Genomic DNA, 12,542 nt, shown 5'->3' on the forward strand with positions numbered 1-12,542 from the left:
ACACTTATGAACCACAGCAACAAACGACAACCACTGAACAACAGGCTTGTGACTTCGGACAGGTGCATAAAAATGCAGTGGGTTTAAACGTTTTAACAGGCTTTTAGTCCACTTAAAATTTCTCAAGTTTCAGCAGAAAAGGATATCGTGTCAAGACTATGACATCAATGGTTAAGTACATCAAGATGCTTTAGAAAGCAGTGGTGTATGTATTGGTGGTTTTATTCCAATACTGAAGTAAATTATAACTTATGTTGCTTCTCAGAATGTCTCTATTGAGTATTGACAGTAATATCCAACATTTCATGTGTCCAATTAAAAAGAAAAGAAGAGAATACCAAATCAATTATGTTTTTAATTATTTGATGAATATATAAATTGGTATAAATCTTGATATAACAACTGAAAAATGATCAAATGATATGATATGTTAACAATTCTAAAATCTGGAAAATAAAAATCAACATTTAAACCTATTGATCTGTACAAAAATTTGATTATCAAACTTAAACACAACCTCATGTAAATGAATAATGGTAAAATATAAAATCATATACCATCTAAAGCTGGATATTTTACTGACTTTAAAATAGATAAAAATTGTATATGAACATTATTGAACAACCATCTACATACAAATCATCACGGCTAACCTAGACAGTATGCCTTTTTTTAAATCTCAAAGAATACAAGAAATGTCATTGTACATTCATAATTAAGTAAAAATTGATTAAATTTTGATAGTTTGCCAAGTTGAATATTTTCCATTACTGCCTTTTCATTAAAGTTTTTGTTTAATTGCTGCTTCCTTATTGTCCAGTGGCAAATATTTCATACCTATGCAGGACGATTAAGCTTTTAAAAATTTTGCCTAAACATATTAGGTTGAAATGTTGTGAATTCTATATACAATTTATTGCATTCTAATTTTCTTCAGTATATTTTGATGAGTTAAACCAGATTAAATTATTTCTTGTTTGGAATATTTATACTTGAATATTTAAGTGGTATCTGTTTCCTTTTGTATATATCTACATTAAAAAATCTGGTTTATGTTCTCTATTTTTGTACAAAAAAGTTGACCACAGGTCTCATCAAGATCTATTGTTGCATGATTTAAATAAAAATCAAAATGCCTGATAGTACAGATGGAAAGATTTGATTAAGCATAATGAGTGGTGTTTCAAAATTAAATGTTTTCAATTGTCAATACCAAATGGGATGAAGAAAAAGTTCAACTTTTAGTAAAAGAATATGATGTGTTGAATTTTGAAATTGAACCTAAGTGATAATTTTAAAGTATTAAGTGTTACTTTTGATAAAAAACGATCCAAAACAAAACACTGTATTCTATGTTTGCATGTCTGATATGATAACACAGAGCATACACATTTTACTTTGTGATTCTAATTTGAACACTTAGTCTGATAGATGTTTTACCACTGGTTTTTTTTTTCGATATCAATAGCCAAAATTCATATCAATTATCATATCATTAACGTCTGCTTGTAGACAAGATATTTAAATAACATCAATTTGTGACTATAAACGTAAAAGACACAAGTTTCATATTGTAAAACATGCAAAATGGACTTACACGATGAAAAAGCTTTGTTTATAATCTGATTTCTCAGAGAAGGCCTTATTTAGAAAAACTTATAAAAAATTCCAGTTATTTTTTTTAAAGTTAAACACTGATCTTTAATTGAGCAATTCTACCTTCTAGAGTTTTTCTTTTGAAAAATAATTAAATAGTTAACCATCATTCAATTTAAATTATGCCAATATAGAATCATACAATACTGGTTGGTAAGTTCTTTCGTCCAATTACTTGCTCATTTGATGTTATGGCAACCAAATGCATAGACTAATTGGATGAATAAAATTACCTGACTTGACTGTACTTGTTTATGAGAAGTTTCTGTATTCTCACCGTCAACAACAACCAAATATAAACCATCAACAACCATCAACAACAACCAAATATGATCCAAAACACAACCAAACTCTAAACTAAACCATAAGTAAATAGTACAAAATTTCCTAAAGTTAATATATGCTGGTATGTCAGTTTATGGTATTGAGTGCTTTTACTGACAGACTGAATGAAATTTCTACATTTATCTATAAGCTAGCGTTAAAAAAATATGGTCAACACTTCATACAAATTGTATAAAAACAAATATTGTGTGTTAAATGTGAGCTTTAGAAATAAAAAAATCAGTACTTAGACTGACAATAATGGACAATACATTGTAATGTTATGTAGAGCACCAGCTCTGCAAAATTACAACCAAAAACAAGCAAACGTTAACCAATTTACTTACAAGTGTTGATTCTAATTTAATTTGTCAAGTGTTGTAAGTTGCATTGCTAAAATGGATTTCAGGTGAATCTTTGTTGAAATCACTTGAAGTAAACAGATTTACCTCAGTAATAATGATAAAAATATTTTTATTTTATAAATAGCTGTAGTTAAAGGTCATACTGAACTAACCAGTTGCAAGAAAATTGGTTAACATACATCATGTGTAAACTGTAATGTAATTATTGCAAAACATATCCATGAACACATCAGTGTTGGAATTAATGTTCTGTTTTTAGTAATCTTTTTTTGTTCTAATCTCTTCTATGTATAACGAAATCTTCTATGTTGCATGATAAAAATTGCTATGAGCTTAAAACCATTAAAGTCACATTTCCTTTTGCATTTTTGAGAATATTAACAGCTTCTTCATGCGTGCATCCCTCTAAACTTTGTCCATTCACTGACAATATTTGATCACCACGTTTGAGGTTTCCTTCCACTGATGCAGCACCTTGTGCAAACACACTTTTGACATAGATCGGTAAATCTCCATGTGGACTTCCATGACCTCCTACAATAGAGAACCCTAATCCAGCTGGTCCCCTGTTCAATGTTATAGTCTTGCATTGAGGTGGAGCTCTGTAAACAAAAGTTTTAAGGTTTATGATATAGAATAGACATATTTCAATATTTGAAGACTAACTAAATACCATATTGATAATTCACTTTGAACAGTTAAACAGTAGAGGTCTTGGACATCTTTTCAATTGATCCACATGCACATCTTCAGTATATATACAACTATTCAACAGAATAAAAAAGTTTGACCTTTTAAAATTTGAAAGACAAACCAAATATCCTATATGTGGAATGATTGAAGGAAAGACAGCCGTTAATGCCTCACATGAGTAGTAGCATTGCTTTCTTTAATTTAATGAAACAAAGCAAAAATCTAGTCCAGATCAAACCAATGCTTATTCTTGGTATAAAGATATTGACAAATATAATGTATACCCACCTTCCTATGTTGAATAAGTTCTAAATTGTTCTGAAAAATATCATTCATTCAACACCCATCATTGCAAATTTTTCTCTGGAACCTCAGATGGCCTTTGTCAGTCTCGTACGTTTTTTAAAAATTTTGGTTCATTTATATGTTTCGGAGTTTAGAGTGATGTTCATTTTCGCTGAAATAGTATACATTATTGTTTAGGGGCAAGCTGAAGCCCGCCTTCGGGTGTTGGATTTTCTCGCTGTGTTGAAGACCCATTGATGGCCTTTGGCTGTTTTCTGCTCTTTGGTCCGGTTGTTGTCTCTTTGACGCATTCCCCGTTTCCATTCTCAATTTTATTTAATTGTAATTTTTGGTTATAAACTTAACATACTCAATTGATGTTGAAAATAAAATACTAACCCATCATCATCAAATACAGCATTATCTTGTGGTGTCATATCAGCACTTACTGGTCTGGAAGATTTTCCACCCGTCACACTAACTCTTGTCTCTTCTCCTGTAATTATAACATGCACATGGTGTAAAGCCTGCAAAATTTTCCAGTAAGCATGAATGCTTTATCATAGAAACCAATCTTATTTGAAAACAGATCCAGCATGTGTGCTTCACTTACAAAGGTCAGATGTTCTTCTTTCTGTTCTGATAAATATTACATCAACCAATGAAAATTCCTCTCTTTTTTAAGCTATGTATCAGTGTGACGAAACCTGATGATTTTAAAGGTTTTCAAAACAGAACTTAAACCAGAGCGTTGTCAGATTCCTTGTAAGCTAGGCATGGATGCAGGATCTATACTCCAATCATATTGTGATGAAACTGAAGTATGGAATTTACCAGGGGTTAGATGATGTTATAAGTTTTAGCTTCAACTGAATTACTTTAACTCATGGATCATAAAAGTACACAGAGTTTATTACATCTAGATTTATCTAGCCTGAATATATTCAAATCACATTAACAGTGCTGGTACTGAAGTCTGTTGTATTGTCCAAATAAAATGTAAAAAATTATATCTTACTGCTACATGTAATATTGTAATCTTTTTTTGGTTTAGCATTATATTCTAAATAAATTTAGATGCATTATGTGCTTAGGGTGGTGTTAAGACAATCCATCAAACCCATGTCACCTCTGTATGATTTTCATCACTAATGCATTATTTTTTTCAATAACAAAAACAGAAAAAACAAACTGAAAAACATCATGAAGCAGACAACTTATATTACCTCAGGTTACCATTAAGGTACCAGGTTTAGGTAACTGTGCCACATCATCATCCACCAGACCATCTAACTTACCTTGGGTTACCATTAAGGTAACTGGACTACCAGATTTCAGTAACTGTAGCACATCATCACTTCTCAGGTCATCTTACTTACCTTGGGTTACCATTAAGGTAACTGGACCACCAGATTTCAGTAACTGTACAGCATCATCATGTGTCATTCCATCTGTTTCTCTGTCATTTATCTGGATAATTTTATCTCCTATCTGTAATATATACATTAAAATAGTAATAAATTTTTGCAGGCCAAAAGAAAAGACTGATAAAAGTTTAACTCAAAAATGTCTTTGTTACCATCAAAACTTTCATATAGTGTCCTTAGAGTTTACTTTCAAGGTGTAAATGTTTTTAAGATATTGCATGCAACTTTATATAGTATAAAGTCATTTAGGATGTGAAAAAGATAATTATTTGCTGCTACTACAAAAATACTGTAGCAAACTGTCATCTCTATCACCTCTATGATTTCCCATGACCATAGTTGCCAACTGACATGATATTCGCTTGTAATACACGCTTTTTCAACGGTTTACATGCGAGGATTTTGTCACATGGCGTATACACGCTTTTCACCACTTTACACGCTTTTTCGACATCTACATCACGCGCTTTCACACGCTTTTTGACATGTCATGACATGATTTCTCATTGTCAGAGGTTGGCGAGTATGCCCATGACTACATAATTAACAAATTATAAATCCCCTCATTCATTTTAAATGACTACGATCTTTAAATTTAATAAATGCTGCTTGTTTTCACTAATTACAACAGTTCCCAAAGAATTCCCAATACAATCAGCCATACTTGATCCTAATAGGGCAAAGATCCTTACTCTGGCATACCTTAAGCTTCTGTGATCTGGCAGCAGCTCCCCCTGGTGTTAAATTAGCTATCATAACAGCAGTATCCCCTAGTGAGCTACCAATACCACCAGCTATACTCAATCCAAGGGACCCTGACACATCATGGGTTAGTTCTACAATTCTAACATGGTTCAAGTCCTCGCTAACAGCTAAAACAAAAAGTTTGGCAAGTTTATAACATAAACCAATAATCAAACACACAACTCACTTGAAAGATATACTGTTTATTAAACCTCATCTGGATATATGAATATAATGACAGTGGCCCTTACTATGAGTTTTGATCTCTATATATCTTAAGAAAACAACAATTGGCAAGTGTCATCCCCTATCCAAAAAGTAATTCATTGCATCAAAATGAGGTACAATTTGGGAACCAATATGTATGTGAACTTACAACAATTTTCAAGTACCAATATGTAAAAAAATAGTCAATACTTGCATAATTCAATGTAATTATTCCCATTATCAATGAATTTACTGATGTTTTACTTAATAAGAAGTTTTGTGCAATTACACATAACAAAGGCATAATGGCATCGGGGTAAGAAAAAAATCGCCTCTGCCTCCAGATCAATAAGTAACATTTTCTTTAAAATGCCACAATTTACATAAAGTTAAATGGACATTTATATTATGCTTACCATTTATTTGCTGCCTCAAAAACCATCACTGATGTTTCCACTATGACATGGAGTATGTATCAATAATAAAAAAAAATCTAGAGGGCTACTTAAATTTAACTTCTAACCCTATAACCTTAACAGCTACATAGATTTTGTGTCATCTTATATCAGCTGTATGGGCTTTACGTTAGAAAACAGGGTTAATCCACTAATGTGCAAATTTTGTTCAGCTTTGTCTCCATTGTAAGTATTGGAACAAGGTTCTTGTTCAGGATATTTCAGTCACAATAACAAAAGGATCATGTAAAAATGCTGCATGAAATCATATTCCTCAATCAACCAAAAAATAACACATAGTAATGTCGTGGTATGATAAACCAACCAGAAAAAACGTCAAGCTCTGTTCCCTAATATTAATTAAAACATAGTAATGCCGTGGTATGATAAACCAACCAGAAAAAACGTCAAGCTCTGTTCCCTAATATCAATTAACACATAATAATGCCGTAGTATGATAAACCAACCAGAAAAAATGTCAAGCTCTGTTCCCCAATATCAATTAACACATAGTAATGCCTTGTTAGAATAAACCAACCAGAAAAAACGTCAAGCTCTGTTCCCTAATATCAATTAACACATAGTAATGCCTTGTTAGAATAAACCAACCAGAAAAAACGTCAAGCTCTGTTCCCTAATATCAATTAACACATAATAATGCCGTGGTATGATAAACCAACCAGAAAAAACGTCAAGCTCTGTTCCCTAATATCAATTAACACATAGTAATGCCTTGTTAGAATAAACCAACCAGAAAAAACGTCAAGCTCTGTTCCCTAATATCAATAAACACATAGTAATGCCTTGTTAGAATAAACCAACCAGAAAAAACGTCAAGCTCTGTTCCCTAATATCAATTAACACATAATAATGCCGTGGTATGAAAAACCAACCAGAAAAAACATCAAGCTCTGTTCCCTAATATCAATATTTGCATAATTCAATGTAATTATTTCCATTATCAACAATCACTGATGTTTCCAATATGACATGGAGTGTATTTATCAATAATAAAAAAAATCTAGAGGGCTACTAAAATTTAACTTCTAACCCTATAACCTGAACAGCTACATAGAAATGTGCTACAAGCTTATTGCATTCTCTTTTTAAACTTTACCTTCTCAACTTTATCAGCAATCAGTAAAACAAACAATTCCGTGACCTGTCATTCAGTGTTTGTCATTTGTTGCTGTATTTTGTATTTGTTTATTGTTTTGTGCATAAATCAGGCCGTTAGTTTTCTCTTTTGGATTGTTTTACATTTGTCATTTCAGGGTCTTTTATAGCTTACTCTGCAGTATGGGTTCTGCTCATTGTTGAAGGCTGTACAGTGACCTTCTAAGACATTTGGTCTCTGGAGGAGAATTGTCTCATTGGCAATCATACCACACACATCCTTTTATTTCTATAATGACAAGATGTCTATTTTAAAATTTATTTTCCGATTTAATCATATATTAACATTTTCCATAACCCTAAAATATATTTCAAGTAAACCAAGAACAGAAAGATCTTATTTACAAACAAAAAAACTAACAACAGTACAAAAATATATAAAAGTAAAAAGCAACCTTGTGGAAATGTCATGTTTTCATGTTAATCAACCATCTGCTATACATATACATGCCATTCAGTAATTTTGCTTTACGCATAAGTCCCCATACTTTAACACCAAGGGGAAAAAAATTAACCGTCTTGGCTGTTTAAAAAAAACTTATGGTAAAATGAGACAAGTAGGAACATATTCATTGCATTCAATGAAAAAAAAAGATACATTCGTAAATGTGATTTTCCTATAATATGATTCATTTCATAAGCTTGTGTGATGATGAATGTGGAGGAATAGATATTATCATTATCATTGAAATATAATCTGGTAAATTCTCCTTTTGGATATCAGCTCAAATTACACACATGGAGCTGCGATACTGTGAATTTATATAAAGCTTGAAATTATTTTTGAAAAATGGACCTGGTGTGAAATAAATTCAGGGGAAAATTGATTTCTGTATGTCTGTTTGATGTCCTGCATTATTGCCCCAATATCTAAACTTTCAATTTACGTAAGCACTATAAAGCAGTGTATTCCTCTTTTTTAAACAAATGAAACAAAAATAACACAATTCAACACTATATAAATTTACATAAGAACAGTAAAATAATTTAACACAGAAGTCAGAGTAACCATTTGTCATTTGTTATCTCAAACAATTGTTTGAAAATCAGATCTTTCATTTTCAATTACCAAAAATAGAACTATTGAAAAAGAAAAACTAAAACAATCTACAAATTAACAGTCTATCAAATACTGATCAAAATGTTCTATGCACATTTAAAAAATGCCATGCTCCTCTCAATGCCAAAGTTGTGAACTTTTCCATCAAGAAATGTGTTAGACTTTAGTAAATTTGATAAGGTTATGCACATAAAACAATCCATGTACATTCAAAAACTGTACAGATTTCTTTTCAAAAATAACTATGGGACTATCTATTTATCCATTTAATTAAAACAAAGGAAGGGTTTAATTAAAAGTCTTGAAATTAATGATGTTTATTTACCCTTTCAAAGGAAAAAACCAAAAGAAAAAAAGAAGAAAAAAATTCATATCCTATGACACACATCTATTCATCAAGCTACTGGATGTGTAAATGAAAATGTTTCAAATCAGACAAAAGTCTTCAAGATCAACTTATGAATCCGCAGGCCAGAAGCTCAATTTTATGAAAATTTTAGTTGGATTCTGTTGGCATGTAGAGAAAATTTTTACAGGCCCAAAGCAATTTTACAAGCCTGGGCTGGTGGGTCTGTAGTAAAGAGTGAAGACTGAGACAAAACTATTACATTTTCTGTCTTAACAAAATAAAATATATGATGTAAAAATTTCTTGAGCAGATACCAGTATTTTTTTAATCGTAATTCTTTAATTATCAAAGCAAAATTTTGGTTATAGAAAAGTACATTTTATGTATATTGTGTACTATGTTTTTTTTAAAAAAATTCCAGGTTATTGAAAGAGTATTGCTGAATACTTAATTCTAATATATGTCTATGGCAAATCTTGTATAAAATTATTGATATTGGTTTTTTTATTTTAAATGAAAGCATTTACTATACTGATAATACTGCCTGATACAATATATATTGATTTCTAGATTATTTATTCCTAGCTGTATATCAAACAGTCTATGTGAGAACCAAATGGTTAGGCAAGGACATTGATCGCCCATGGAGTATAGTATATTACAAGAACTTTCAAATTAAACACATACTTTTCTCTATTACTACTATTCATTGAGGAAGACCTAGGATTAAGGACCCATCTCTCCTGGACAAAGGCCTAGGCTTAGGAAGTTAGGAAGCTATCTAACAAATCACTGGTATGGTTGTGTCAAGCATTCCTAGTTTCTAGGAAAATTCGGTATCACATGAAAGCTTAAAATGTGTTGACGAAACTGCCTATTACGAACGCTTCACTGGTTCAAATCACTTTCCCTTAAAAACTTGAAACAGGGGATATGAGTCATTTTTCATATAAAATACTTGCAAATGAAAATTACATCTTGAAAAATTCAGAATTTAAGAGCTCATGGTCTATCATCACAAGAGAGGATAATCTAATTAACATTGATACAGTAAAACAGAGATTTTAACTGACATACTAGTACTGGGAAATTTTGAATTTAGAATGCTGTTCATAATGACTACATAACAAACTCAATTTCGTAATTCTAAAGTGTGTGATTTAACTCAAAGAAATGAACTCTCAAGGTTACCTACTACAAAGCCTTAAAGGGAAAATAATCATGGTGTACATATTTCTGAACAATACAAAACCAAACTTGGAAAATGCAAACATTTTCTGCAAAACAGGAGCACACAAGAGCACATAGGAACAAACAAAAAATTTGTTTTGAAAACATCAATTCTGATGGCAGGGTCAACAAAATTCAACTGATAACAACATATTAACAATAAAATACCTGTACAAAAAAAAGGTTAATAAAATCTACACAGCTTACCATGCATTGTGAAGTACAATTTACCAAAGTGCAACTACTACTTTCCAATTTCAGCTTAACCAATTTTTTGTCAAATTTTCTTTTTTCTGTCATACTTATAAGGCGCCATGTCACTATATTAAGTGAACCAATTCAAAATAGGTCATAAACTCAAATTGGTGGGTTGCACATTGTATTTTGTAAAAGAATGAATAGACTTTTTTCCCATATAATTTATGCTGTTTCAAATATCTGAATGTGAAATTTTGCAAAACTTGTAGTAACTTAGAATGTGCAAATTTCAAAATTGTAGAAGGCTTGTCAAATGAGTTCTTTCATCTTTTTTGACATTTAAAAATAAATTTTAACAATTTGATGACCCTTGGCTGCAGTTTAACACTATATTGTCAATTAAAGAAATAAAACCATTCAAATAAATTGTTTAACAATAAAATTTCCATTCTTTTCCAAGGACTTGAATAAAATTTTTAGATTTCAATGTTTTTCCAGGATTTCAGGACTTTTAAAGGTGTAAACCTTTTATATCTGTCTGTTTTTGAATTGGTTCAGTTCAGATGTTAGGCCTGCAACATTAATTACATGCATTATACTCCTTCATGCCCTGTTATAACTTACTCATGTAAGCTAATTACCCTGGTTATAACTGGTCTTGAGTATTTTATTGGACAGAAAAAAAACATATTTTTCAAAATATTGCAACTTGTGTTTTTTCTCCAAATTTAAATGTACAAATGAATTCTCAATAATTAAAAAAAGCTTATCACAAAATATCAACAGTGCTTATTGCAAACACAAATAAAGCTGTTCTCACAACAGTTTTTATCACGGCTGTAATTCCTATTTGCAAATCAATTCTTCAATCATGAGTTATCTTTCTCATAAGTAAGTCTCCATTCAGAAGTCTCAATCTTTTTTTTTTATGGCAAAATGCGCAATAATGAGAGCTTTCAAATGTAAATGTGCATTTCATCTTCACAGGCATTATTCAATTTTTTGGGCAATTTTACTGTGGTTTTATATTTAATAATTATTATGGAATCAAATATTATCAAGAATTAATGGAACTCAAATAATTTAAGAAATCTTTTTTAGTACAGAATCTCTATATTTACCTCATGTTTTGAATGGCAAAACTAGTTATTAAGCAGAGAATAGCCTTTATAAAGGTAAGTTACTTATATTTTTAACAAAAAAGGATTGTCAAATGATTTGCAAATAGGGAATCCATTTTTCATTAGAACAATAAAAATTTATAATCTTCACAAAAGTTCCACTTTGTAAAATTCCTCTTGTCAACCAACTTAAAAAGTATTTAAAATGTGATGACTCAATGTTTTCAATAAAATAACAGATATATTCTACATCTGTACAGATGGAATGTTATCAATGTTTGTAAAGTCAATCCTGGGCACAGGCCAAAATAATGAAATGTCCTATCAACAAACTATTAGTTTGCTGAAACCAATGATAACCAGGTTTAATAGCTTTTTGAAGAAGGAAGACCTGTGGAAAAAATCATAAAATAATAGTTAGCACACAACATCTTTGAAACAGTAATCTCTGATTTTCAGAATCCAATATCATCTATGCGTTTTAACATTTATAATAAACTGCTTCGCTGAGCGCAGCTAGATACGCCCGCAGAGGTCCAACCCTGAACAGTTGGGGCAAAAATGGACACAATATTCAAGCTTGATTCAGGTCTGAATTTGGATTGTAATTAAATATTTGACATATTATAGGTGTCTGAATAAATGTATTCAAAGAACTTGAAATTGGTTATATGAATTGAATTTATGTTCAATTAAAGATTTCTTGCTGTTGTGCAATACTTAGTAAATCTGTTGTCAGACTATAAACAAATAAAGTATAATTAATTCTCAATGTCAAATTAGAAATTTATGAAAATAAAAAGGGAGCTTACATCAATAGATATAAACAATTCACCAAAGTTTCATGAGAATTGGTGACAGCATTTTTGAGTTATTGTCAGAAAACTGGAAAATCACCCCTTTTTAATGAATAAAACCCCATAACTCAGAAATGTAAAATGTAAAATTTATAAAATTCTAAAGGGAGCTTACATCAATACATACAAACAATTCACCAAAGTTTCATAAGAATTGCTGAAAGCATTTGTGAGTTTTTGTCTGATAACTGGAAAGTCCCCCCTTTTTTTAATGAATAAAACCCCATAACTCGGAAACGTAAAATCTAAATTTTATAAAAAACGAAAGGGAGCTCACGTCAATAGATATAAACAATTCACCAAAGTTTTATGCAAATTGGTTTAAGCAATTTTGAGTTAATGTCCGACATGTTGACGACGGACAGACGGACGGACGGACGGACAGACGGACGGAC

At 31.0% G+C, this 12,542-nt stretch overlaps 1 protein-coding gene across 8 annotated transcripts in view; it reads right to left on the reverse strand.

Annotated features, from left to right (window-relative positions):
- Positions 1–335: 335 nt before the first annotated feature.
- Positions 336–12,542, reverse strand: part of LOC127707937 (multiple PDZ domain protein-like) — a 189,105-nt gene continuing 176,898 nt past the window's right edge. For 7 of the 8 annotated variants that reach the window (XM_052212723.1, XM_052212752.1, XM_052212715.1 and 4 more), the window contains 4 exons: positions 5,453–5,622; positions 4,703–4,814; positions 3,723–3,819; positions 336–2,947 (listed from right to left, as the gene is read on the reverse strand). In XM_052212723.1, the coding sequence (XP_052068683.1) occupies positions 2,671–2,947; positions 3,723–3,819; positions 4,703–4,814; positions 5,453–5,622 (656 nt within the window). In that variant the 3' untranslated portion in view covers positions 336–2,670. Of the gene's footprint in view, positions 2,948–3,722; positions 3,820–4,702; positions 4,815–5,452; positions 5,623–7,577; positions 11,682–12,542 lie in introns of those variants that run through there. The other variant, XM_052212736.1, reaches the window with a different exon arrangement.

The sequence above is a fragment of the Mytilus californianus genome, unplaced genomic scaffold (genome assembly GCF_021869535.1).
Source record: "Mytilus californianus isolate M0D057914Y unplaced genomic scaffold, xbMytCali1.0.p SCAF_1, whole genome shotgun sequence".
NCBI classification, from domain to species: Eukaryota; Metazoa; Mollusca; class Bivalvia; order Mytilida; family Mytilidae; genus Mytilus; species Mytilus californianus.